At 41.0% G+C, this 12,738-nt stretch overlaps 1 protein-coding gene across 1 annotated transcript in view; it reads left to right on the forward strand.

Moving 5' to 3' along the window:
• LOC122420718 (zinc finger protein 418-like) overlaps positions 1-12,503 on the forward strand; it is a 32,136-nt gene extending 19,633 nt beyond the window's left edge. The window contains exon 3 of the mRNA XM_043436118.1: positions 8,210-12,503. Within this exon, the coding sequence (XP_043292053.1) occupies positions 8,210-11,034 (2,825 nt within the window). The 3' untranslated portion in view covers positions 11,035-12,503. The remainder of the gene's footprint in view (positions 1-8,209) is intronic.
• Positions 12,504-12,738: the final 235 nt, after the last annotated feature.

Raw genomic sequence — 12,738 nt, forward strand, 5'->3', positions numbered from 1 at the left:
AAATAAGGGGGAATTGTCAGGGAATGTTTGACAGGAGGATTCCTACGTGCTGTCTCTCATGAGTCCTTTGTCCCTCTTCAAGCAGAACAGCATGCTGCTCCCAGGGACTGTGAGGCAGGCTTGGGTCTCCTTTAGTAAACATTCTCTTTAGGACAAAACTGCTTAGTCTTGTTCCCCTTTCTTGAGATATGGATTGTCTCCTGACCTTGTGACTAACATTACCCCTTGTTCCCTTGGTAACGGTTGCTGTACGTTTGGTTTTCTGATCTCTATCATTCCCGAAAGAAGTTTCTTGTACCACAGCCTATATATACTCATAGAAAAATCATTAAAGCACCTTTGCTCCATCAGAGCTTAGGTCCCCGGGTCTTTTTTTGTCTCTCTCTCTCTTTCTCTCTTTCTTATCGTCGACTCCATACCACCAAGTTCCGGTCCATTAAAGGACCCCAACAGGATTGAACCCGTATCTCCTGCAATTGGTAGGCGGATTCTTAACCACTGGACCACCAGGGAAGTTCCTTTGCTCACTTTTTGAACAGATTGTTCTTTTCCTGTTGAATTGTACAGTACCTTATATTATTGAGTACTTTAGATATTAAAATATAAATTTCACCAATGAAATCTGTCTGATCTAATGGCCTATTTTTGTTGTTGAAGATTACTGATTCAATTTCCTTATTGGTACTGGTCTATTAAATTTTTCTATTTATGGTTAAGAATTGATAGGTTGTATGTTTCTAGGAATATATCTGTTTCTTCTAGGTTGTCTAATCTGTTGGTGTGTAACAGCTCCTAGTAATCTTTTATGATTCTTTTGTTCTGTTTTATTTCTCTGTTAATTTATATGAGATAAAGTCTAGACAAAGGTTTGTCAATTTGATTTATCTTTTTATTTATTTATTTATGTTTGGCTCTGCTGGGTCTTTGTTGCAGCGAGGGCTTTTCTCTAGTAGTGGAGAGTAAGGACTACACCCTAAATGAGGTGCTTGGGCTTCTCATTGTGGTGGCTTATCTTGTGGAGCACAGGCTCTAGGGCACAAGGTCTTTAGTAGTTGTAGCATGTGGGCTTAGCTGTTGCATGGCATGTGGGATCTACCTGGATCAGAGATTGAACCCATGTCTCCTGCATTGACAGGTAAATTCTTTACCACTAAGCCACTAGAGAAGCCCCTACAAAACGAGCTCTTAGTGTTGTTAATCTTTTTATTATATTTCTAGTTTGTATTTCATTTATTTCTGCTCTGATTTTTTTTTTTTTTTTTGGCCATGCTGTGCAGCATGTGGGAACCTTAGCCTTAATTCCCCTTCCAGGAAAGGAACCTGCACACCCTGCATTGGAAGCATGAAATCTTAACCATTGCATCTGTAAGGAATTCCCCTTTGCTATCTTCGTTTCATTTGTTTTGATAACTTTAGTCTTAGTTTTCTTTTTCTAGTTCCTGGAGGTGTAAAGTTTGGTTATTTATTTGAGATCTTTCTTTTTTCTTAATGGTGGCATTTATTGCTCTAAACTTTTCTCTTAAAACTGCCTTTGCACGTTTCATATGTTTTGTTTATATTTTTGTTTTTTTCAAGGTATGTTTCATTTTCCTTTTGATTTTTCCTTTTACTGATTGATTGGCCAGGAGCATATTGTTTAATGTTCATGTATCTGAATTTTGAAGCTTTCCTCCTATTGCCGGTTTCTAGTGTTATCCATTGTGTTAGGAAAAGTTAATTCATATGGTTTCAGTCTTCTGATATTTGTTAAGACTTGTTTGACGTAATATATAATCTATCCTAGAGAATATTCTATATGTACTTCGGAAGAGAGTGTATTCTGCTACAATAGGATGGAATGTTCTATACACATCTGTTACATCCATTTGGACTGGAGTATTCAATTCAAATAACTTTCTATTTGGATATCCACCTATGTTGAAGGGGGGATATTGCAGTTCCCTGTAAATATCCTGTGGCTGATACTTCCCTGGTGGCCCAGTGGTTAAGATTCTATGCTTCCATTGCAGGGAGCACAGTTCGGTCCCTTGTTGGAGAACTAGGATCCTGCCTGCCATGCAGCTTCCCGCCCCTTCCCCCCAACTCCAATTTTCGCTTCCTGTCTTTTCAGCCTTCAGATCTGGTCATATTTGCTTAATTTTTAAGGTATGATGTGTGTGTTTGTGGTTATAATTATTACATTCATGACTAACTCCTTTATTATTATATAATGACCTTTGTCTCTTGTGACGTTTTTTGATTTAAAGTCTGTTTTGTCTCAGTTAAGTATAGTTTACCCTCTTCTCTTCTGATTTCCATTTGTGTGGAGTATCTCTTTCAATTTCTTCACCTTCAGGTTGTGTGTGTCCTTAAAGCTGAAGTTACTCTGTTGTAGGCAGCATAGCGTTGAGTCTTGTGTTTTTTTTTTTGTTGTTGTTCAACCACTTTATATCATTTGATTGGACCTACTGTTGTCACCTTATTATTGCCCCCCTATTTTGCAGAGTTTTTTCTTCCTTTCTTGCTGTCTTCATGATTTTCTGTGGGAATGTACTTTTAAAAATATATATTTATTTATTTAGCTGTGTTGGGTCTTAGTTGCAGCATGCAGGATATTCGTTGTATTGGGCAGGATATTTTGTTGTGGTGCACAGCTAGTTGCGGTGCATGGGCTCTGTAGTTGTGGTGCATGGATTTAGTTGCTCCGAGGCATACAAGATCTTAGTTCCTTGACCAGGGATCAAACGTGCATCGCTTGCATTGCAAGGCAGATTATTAACCACCTGGGAAGACCCTGTGGTAAGATACTTTTATTCCTTTCTCCTGACTTTTGTGTCTATTGGTTTTTGACTTGTGGTTACCATAGGCTTATATAAAACATCTTATAACGTTCTATTTTATGCTGATAAAGACTGTAAATTCAATCCCATACAAAATGTCCACTCTTATACTTCCCCAACACGTACATTTTGTTTTTGATGTCACGTTTACATCATTTTCTATTGTATATTGTGTAACCATCAACAAGTTATTGTTGGTATAGTTGCTTTTAATACTCTTACTATCTTTAATAATTGAGTTGAGTGATTAAGGCAGTTTTACAGTATTAGAGTGTTCTGAATTTGACTGTATACTTATTTTTACCAGTGTGTTTTATGTTTTAATATGTTTTCATATTACTGTTAGCATATCTTTATTCAGCTTGAAGAAGACTTTGTTAGACTTCCTCATTTCTTATAGGGTTAGGTCAAGTGGTGATGAACTTCCTCAATTTTCATTTGTCTAAGAAAGTCTTCCTCATTACTGAAGAATAGCATTGCTGGTAAAATATTCTTGGTTTGCAGTGCCCCCATCCCTTCCCCCTTGGCATTTAGAACATATCTCACTGTCACTGTATGCAGTGTTTTCGCTAAGAAAACCACTTGTATCTTTAGGGGGGTTCCCTTGAGTGATGACTTTCTGTTTTCTTGCAACTTTCAAAATAATTTGTCATCACTTTGAGTTTTATATTAATGTGTCTTCGTCCAGTCCTCTGTGGAGTGAATCTGTTTGGGGACTTGCAAGCCTCATGTACCTGAATGTCCATTTCTTTTCCCAGATTTGGAAAGTTTTCATTCATTATTTCTTTTAATAAAGTTTCTGACCCTTCCTCATGCTCTCTTCCTTCTAGGGCTACCATTATGCAAATATTATTTTGTTTCACAGTGTCCCATAATTCATGTAGACTTTTTTCTTTACTCTTTTTAGTCATTTTATCTTTTTTCTCCTTTGACTGGATAATCTCAAAGATCTACTTTCCATTTCATATTCATTGTTTTGATTGATCAAATTAGCTATTAGTGCTCTACATTTCATTCATCATACTCTCCACTGTAATTTGTTTGACTTTTTTTCATATTTTTCTGAATCTCAGTTTAAAGCCTTATTTTACTTGTATATCATTTTCTTTATTTTGTTTAATTGTCTGTCTGTGTTTTCTGTTAGCTTACTGAGCTTCATTAAAACAATTATTGTGAGACTTAGAGAATGAACTTATGGTTCCTGGGTGGGGGAAATGAGGGCAAAGGGATAGTTACGGAGTTTGCGATCTACCTGTATACAATGCTATATTTAAAATGGATAACCAACAAGGACCTATTGTAGAGCACAGGGAACTTTTCTCAGTGTTACGTGGCAGCCTGAATGAGAGGGAGCTAAGGGAAGAATAGATACGTGTATATGAATGATTGAGTCCCTTTGCTCTCCACCTGAAACTGTCACAACATTGTTAATCACCTATAGTTTATACTCCAATATAAAATAAAAAATTAAAAAATTATTGTGAGAGACTTCCCTGGCAGGCCAGTAGTTACAACTCTGGGCTTTCAGTGCTAGGGGCACAGGTTCCATCCTTGCTTGGGGAACTAAAAGCCTGCATGCCTTGTGGCCTGGTCAGATTATACTACAAAGCTGCAGTCATCAAGATGGTATGGTACAGGCACAAAAACAGAAATATAGACCAATGGAACAAGGTAGAAAGCCCAGAAGTAAACCCATGCACTTATGGGTACTTTAATTTTGACAAAGGAGGCACAAATATACAATGGGGCAGAGACAGTCTCTTCAATAAGTAGTGCTGGGGAAACTGGACAGCTACATATGAAAGAATGAAAGTAGAACACTTCCTAACACCATACACAAAGATAAACTCAAAATGGATTAAAGACCTAAATGTAAGACCAGAAAATATAAAACTTAGAGGAAAACATAAACTCAATGACATAAATCAAAGCAAGATCCTCTATGACCCACCTCCTAGAATAATGGAAGTAAAAACAAAAGTAAGCAAGTGGGACCTAATTAAACTTAAAAGCTTTTGCACAGGAAAGGAGACTATAAACAAGGTGAAAAGACAATCCTCAGAGTGGGAGAAAATAATAGCAAATGAAACAACTGATAAAGGGTTAATTTCTAAAATATGTAGACAGCTGATACAATTCAATGCCAGAAAAACAACCCAATCAAAAAGTAGGAAAAAGACCTAAACAGACATTTCTCCAAAGAAGACATTCAGATGGCTAACAAACACATGAAAAGATGCTCAACATCACTCATTATCAGAGAAATGCAAATCAGAACTACAGTGAGATATCACCTCACACCAGTCAGAATGGCCATCATCAAAAAGTCTACAAACAATAAATGCTGGAGAGGGTGTGGAGAAAAGGAAACCCTCTTGCACTGGGAATGTAAATTGATACAGCCACTATGGAAGATGGTATGGAGATTTCTTAAAAAACTAGGAATAAAACCACCATATGACCCAGCAATCCCACTCCTAGGCATATACCCTGAGGAAACTAAAATTGAAAAAGACACATGTACCCCAATGTTCATGCAGCACTACTTATAATAGCTAGAACATGGAAGCAATCTAGATGTCCATCAACAAATGAATGGATAAAGAAGTTGTGGTACATATACACAATGGACTATTACCCAGACATAAAAAAGAATGCATTTGAGTCAGTTCTGAGGTGAATGAACCTAGAGCCTATTATACAGAGTGAGGTAAGTCAGAAAGAGAAAGATAAATATTGTATACTAACATATATATATGGAATCTAGAAAGATGGTACTGAAGAATTTATTTTCAGGGCAGCAGTGGAGAAACAGACATAGAGTACAGACTTATGGACACGGGGAGAGGGGAGGAGAGGGTAAGGTGCATTGAGAAAGTAACATGGAAACTTACATTCCCATATGTAAAATAGGTAGCCAATGGGAATTTTCTGTATGTCTCGGGGAACTCAAACAGGGGCTCTGTATCAACCTAGAGGGGTGGGATGGGGAGGGAGGTGGGAGGGGGAAGGTTCAAGAGCCAGGGACATATGTATACCTATGGCTTATTCATGTTGACAGAAAACAACAAAACTCTGTAAAGCAGTTATCCTTTAATTAAAATATAAATTTTTCAAAAGTTAAAAAAATAAATAATTATTATAAATTTTTTTTGACAGCTTGTAGATCTCCATTTCTTTGGGGCAACTGATTATTGTTCCTTCAGGGGTGTCATGTTTCCTCGATTATTGTGTTTGTGTTTCCTGAAGCCTTATGTTGATTAGTATCTTTCATGGAGCAGTCATTTCTTTCAGGCTTTACGTAAGGGTTTGGTGGGCAAGATCCTCACCTCTGTGTGGGTGTGAGTGTGCTAGCTTGATGGACAGTGGCTGCTGCACCCACAAGGCCCAGCGGCTTTGTTTGCAGCTCTGTCACCTGAGGTCAGTGTCAGCACAGACTGCAGGGTCCTCAGTAGCTAAAGCCGTGGGTGTCCACAGAAGTAGAGAAGACTGCTAGGGCTCTCCTGATTTCTTTCTCCCATGGGAAATGTTTTGACTTGGGGGTCCGTCTTAATGCAGAGTTTGGCTCTTGGAGGCGGAATGCTTCATAGGGGTGATGGCATTGGTGTCTGATGTGTGGATTCTGTGGAGCAGATATAGATCTGAACTCTAGGATGTGAATAGATGGAAGGCAGTAGCACTTTTAGGGTCCCAGACACTGAATAGTCTGTCTCAGTGTTGACTTCGCTTTGTGAGATGCAGTGGCACAATGAGCGGTGGTGGAGCCTTGACCAGAGTATGGGTATACACAGAGAGACAGTGTCTCTGGGGTCTGAGGAACTAGCACACCCACAGTGGCCATGAATCTGGCACCTGAGACATTCAGACATTCAGGTGACAGATGTGGAGTCAGGTTATAGAATATGAACATCTGTGGTTCAGGTGGGGCTCAAGGGTTTAGGGTGTGTGCAGGATTTATGGGGATGGCAGCTGTGGCTCTGAAATAGAGCAATATCTACTTGGGACAGGGATGATTCACAATATTATTCTCTTGCAGGTGCCTCATGGTGGTGGCTATTAGTTACCTTAGTGTGAGAACTTCCAGTGCCCTCTGCAGAGCAGGCAGCTGGGGTTCACACCTGTAAACACTTGCCTTCCTCTGCTCTGCAAACTGTGGGGTCTCCAAGTGTGGCAGGGCCTGTTGAGGCTCTCTAAGGTAAAAGCTACTGGGATCCTTTGCAGTGCAGGCCATTGGGAATGTGACAGCAGCCATCATTTGGCTGATGCACTTAGTTGCCACCCTTCATCTTATTTCCTGTCCATCTCCACGAGTCTGTTAAGGTAATATCTTTGGTGATCGTTTTGTGTTGTTTTTTCAATTTCAATTTCAATTTGTTGCTGCAGTATCTTAATTGGATTCCTAAGTCTTCCAAGGGCAACTTTTGTTTGCTTTTGTGTATTTTTTTGTTGTTGGCGAAGGCTCGTGTCCTCTGCTGTTTTGCTGACATCACTCTCCTGGATCTTTTTTCTGCATCTGTTATGTGCTGAGTTGCTTTGTGACGGTACAAGCTATTCATCTGTCCTGTTTTTCCGTTAGGATTTTTATCCTGCATGTCCTATGTAGTTGCTTAACTAGTGCTTATAGATGTCCCAGGATTGACATGACTCCAGTCATGGTGAGGTGGGCTCAGAGGGGGCCTGGTCCTGGTGAATGGCTGCTAAGAAGAGTATGACATCAGACTGTGTTCAGATCATAGCAGGAACCTGTCTTTGTTCAACCAGGGTTTAGGTGCCATTTCCAGTGCATGGCCATACTACTTCTATCTTTTCTTTTCCACTGTTAACACTTGACTGACTTGTCAGTTGTACTGCTTGTTATTCCTACTGTGACTTTAGCCCAGGGATAATCTGGACTGATTATTTGGACTCCACATCTCTGGTCTTCACTCCTCTCTGGACTCCATATCTCTCCCATTTCTCTCACTACCTTTTCTGTAGTACTCACCAACATTGATTGTGCTATGATATGTTCGCATTTCCCTGAATTGATTTTGAATAGCAGCTGATATGTTGCTGTGGGGGTTTTAATGAGCTTAGATAACCTTTTCTACCCAGTGTCAGCAGAAAAGTCCTACAGGAAGCCACTGGAAGAGAAGTAAGTCATAGACCCTGCCTCTCTTCTTGTGTCCTACCCTGTTTTTGTTTTTCCTCCTGATGAGGTCTCCACTATTGTGTGACCTTGACACTCAGTAATACACAACAGTTGGCTGTTCTTCCAGCTGAATTCCAACTCCTGTATCTTGAAAAGCATCTCATAGACTCATACCTGGATGAGATAGGTACACATTAGTGATGAGCTGGACCCTTCTCTATAGTCAATATGTACTTGACCTGCATTTCTTTCTGTTCAGGTTGCTGCTGTGGAACAGAGAATGCAGAGGCACCTTCTGAACAGATCACTTCTCTAGGAGTGTCACAGGCTAGGATTCCAAAGGCAGCTTTGTCTTCCCAGAAGATGCACCCCTGTGAGATTTGTGGTGCAGTCTTGAAAAAAGTTTTCCACTTGGCTGACCACCAGGAAACACAACACACCCAGAAACTGTTGAGGTGTGGAGCATGTGTGAAACAGTTTTGTTTTAGTGCAAATTTTCAGCAGCACCAGGAGTGGCACATGGGAGAGAAAATCCTCAGAAGTAGTGTGGATGAGGCCAAGTTTTTCAAGAGCTGCAGATTCCTTGTGTTACAGAAGCCATTCACCTGCAGGGAGTTTGAAAAGGACTTCCCGACCATTGTGGGACACCTGCAGCAACAGACCACTCATACTGTGGAGAAGCCAAACACAGGCACCCGATGTGAGTCAACTTTACAGAGCAGAAGTCATCACACCTCAGGAGAATGCAAGAAAGCCCTCAGCCCCAAACACACACTTGTTCAGGATCAGAGTGTCCATACTGGAATACCTTGTTTTGTGTGCAGTGAATGTGGGAAAGCATTCAGGTACAAATCCTCATTTGTTGTGCACCAGAGAGTGCACGCTGGAAAAAACCTTCATATGTGTGGTGAATGTGGGAAATCCTTTAAGCGAAGTTCAATTCTCTATAAACATCGAAGAATTCATACTGGGGCAAGGCAATATAAGTGCAGCAAATGTGGGAAGTCCTTAAGTCACAAATCTGTCCTCATTTCTCCCCACCCATGGTGCAATGGAGAAAAGAGTTATATATGCAGTGAATGTTCGAAATCTTTTAGCCATAGGTCAGTATTCATTCCACACAGGAGAGTTCAAACTGGAGAACGGCCTTATAAATGTAGTGACTGTGTGAAATCTTTTACTTCAGTGTCTGCACTCTGTTATCATCAGAGATCCCACACTGGAGAACGACCTTACATATGCAGTGATTGTGGGAAATCTTTTATCTCTAGCTCTGACCTCCGTTATCATCAGAGAGTTCATTCTGGAGAAAGGCCTCATGAGTGCAGTGAATGTGGGAAATCTTTTATCACTCGTACTGCTCTCCGTTATCATCACAGAGTTCACACTGGAGAAAGGCCTTACGAGTGTAGTGAATGTGGGAAATCTTTTACCCGAAAAAATAACCTAATTATACATGTAAGAGTTCATTCAGGAGAAAGGCCTTATGAATGTAGTGAATGTGGGAAATCTTTTACTTTTAGCTCTAGCCTTCGTTATCATCACAGAGTCCACACTGGAGAAAGACCATATGAGTGCACTGAATGTGGGAAATCTTTTAACAATAGGTGGACGCTCATTCGACACCGGAGAATTCACACAGGAGAAAAGCCTTATGTGTGCAATAAATGTGGGAAATCTTTTTCCTGTAGCTCCACCCTACAGTATCATGAGCGAGGTCACCTTGGGGAAAGGCCTTACAGGTGTGATGAATGTGGGAGATCTTTTACTACTAGCTCTGCCCTCCGTTATCATCAGAGAATTCACACAGGAGAAAGGCCTTATGAGTGCAATGAATGTGGGAAATCTTTTATCTCTAAGTCTGACCTCCATTATCATCAGAGGGTTCATTCTGGAGAAAGGCCTTATGAGTGTAGTGAATGTGGGAAGTCCTTTATCCGAAGGAATAACCTGCTTTTACACCAGAGAGTTCACACAGGAGAAAGGCCTTACAAGTGTAGTGAATGCGGGAAATCTTTCAACAATAGATGGACACTTATTCAACACCAGAGAGTTCATACAGGAGAGAAGCCTTATGTGTGCAGTGAATGTGGGAAATCTTTTACCTCCAGCTCCACGCTATGTTATCATCAGAGAGTTCATGCAGGAAAAAGGCCTTATGAGTGCAGTGAATGTGGGAAATCTTTTACCTCTAGTTCTACCCTCCGTTATCATCAGAGAGTTCACACAGGAGAAAGACCTTATGAGTGCAGTGAGTGTGGGAAATCTTTTACTTTTAGTGCCAGCCTCCGTTATCATCACAGAGTGCACACTGGAGAAAGGCCTTATGAGTGCAATGAATGTGGGAAATCCTTTAAGGATAGATCGCAATTCAATAAACACCGGAGAGCTCACACTGGAGAAAGACCTTATGAGTGTGGTGAATGTGGGAAATCTTTTAGCCAAAAATCTTCCCTCTCAACACACCAGAAAATTCATAATAGAGAACGGTCTTATGAGTGTAGTGCATGTGGGAAATCTTTCACCTCTATCTCTGGCCTTGGTTATCATCAGAGAGTTCACAGGGGAGAAAAGCCTTATCAGTGCAACGAATGTGGGAAGTCCTTTACGAATAGCTCTATACTGATTCGACACCAGAGAGTTCACACAGGAGAGAGACCTTACGTGTGCAGTCAATGTGGAAAATCTTTTACTAGTAGTGCCACCCTTTCTTATCATCAGAGAGTTCATGCAGGCAAAAGGCCTTATGAATGCAGCAAATGTGGGAAATCTTTTACCTCCAGTTCTACCCTTCGTTATCATCAGAGAGTTCATGCAGGAGATAGGCCTTATGAGTGCAGTGAATGTGGGAAATCTTTTATCTCTAGCTCCAAACTCCGTTACCATCAGAGAGTTCACACAGGAGAAAGGCCTTACGTGTGCAGTGAATGTGGGAAATCCTTTAGAGACAGTTCCCAGTTTAGTCAACACCGGAGAGGTCACACTGGGGAAAGGCCTTATGAGTGTAGAGAATGTGGGAAATTTTTTATGCGAAAATCTACCCTTTCTCAACATCAGAGAGTTCACACTAAAGAAAGGCCTTAGATGTTTAGGGGATGTGCAGTTATCTTGTTCAATGTAAGGATACCAAAGAGAACTGAGGATTCATCTATCTGAATTAGCTCCCAGACATCTGCGTATGCACGAAGGAAAGATTGCTCATGATTTTCAGTTATGTGGGAAATGTGTGGCTATGTTGCAGGCTCTAACCTTTCCAGGGTTCTTCCCACATATATGTCACTCCCATCTCTGTGGCCAAAGCCACTTCACATCTAGCACTTGGCAGGTTCACCCCGTGTAGTCAGGGAGACTTACTGTTTCCGCCCATGTTTTAGCCAAGTTAGGAGTCACTTGAGGCCTACAGTGCCAACTTTCACTCCTCCCTGACTATCTTGGAAATGGACCTGGTCAGGGTCAGCCCAGAAACTATCAGAAGTTCAGCTTGCAGAGAATAGCAGCAGGGATGTGTTGATTGCATTTGATACTAGTAATAAGGTTTTCCAGCTTCCAAATGATGAATTCTTGCTGCAGGTTGCTTTGGCTCATACAATAATTGAGACTGTCTAAGCTCTTAAGTCCTCTTTCATCTTGGACGTTGTATTTACTGTGCAGGTAGTTCACAGATTGTGCTGTGTAAGCATAAAGGGGAGAACAGTTTTTAGGGGTCTCAAAATTTCTGTTTGAGGGGGGCCGGTATGTTGACAATAGCTTGCCAGTTATGACCAGGTCTGCCTTGTAGCCTCAGATTTCTAGGAAACATTGCAGGGATTTCTGGTTTTCACTTGAAACCTGGAGACTTTGTTTTAGAAGTCTCCCAGGTGACACTGAGAAGCAGGCAGATGTGAGAATCTCAAGTGCTTCTGAGCATAGCATTATTATTATTTTTTTTCCTTTCTAAACAGAGATATTCCAGGGTGTTTCAGCACTGTGGAGGGAAATCTTCCCCAGGTCTTCAGAGAAACATGTTCCCTGATTAGTGTAACTGGTTGTGATACCACTGGGTCCATAACTGGTGCAGAAATACTGATTTGTAGGGAGAGGAGGACTGCAGTCAACTAGTGTAATGTGCTGCTTCTAAACATGCATACACAACTGTCCATGTAAAAGTGATAGTCTCTCTGTATTGTTCATCTCAAGGCCATTACCACATGGACTGGAAGAAAATAAAAAGAGGGTCTAGTCCCTGGCTGTGGCTCTTGTGACCGAGACAGCATTCCTGTTGACTTTCAGTGGAAATGTTCTCTATTACTCACCATATTTGTTGCCACTGATGCAAGTTTGACTACCACCCTCGCCCCCCCCCCCCCCCCCCAGGGCATAAAGAGAGAGATGATGGAGTATATGGTTGCCATACTTCTCTGTCAAAAAGACTGGGGCATAGAGATCTTTAAATTGAGCTATTTTTTAAAAGCTTTACTAATGTATAATATCTGGCTTCCCCAATGGCTCAATGGGTAAAGAATTTGCATGCAAAAAAAAAAAGAACCTGCATATAATGCAAGAGACACAGGAGACCAGGGTTTGATCTCTGGGTTGGGAAGATCCCCTGGAGAAGGAAATGGCAACCCACTGGAGTATTCTTGCCTGGAAAATTCCATGGACAGAGGAACCCCATGGGGTACAGTATGGGTCACAAAGGGTTAGATATGACTGAGCTACTAACACACACACACACACACACACACACACACACACACACACACACACACAGTATAATTTACATTTGCTAAACAGTGCATTTAAAGTACA

Source organism: Cervus canadensis, chromosome 18 (assembly GCF_019320065.1).
Source record: "Cervus canadensis isolate Bull #8, Minnesota chromosome 18, ASM1932006v1, whole genome shotgun sequence".
Lineage (NCBI taxonomy): Eukaryota > Metazoa > Chordata > Mammalia > Artiodactyla > Cervidae > Cervus > Cervus canadensis.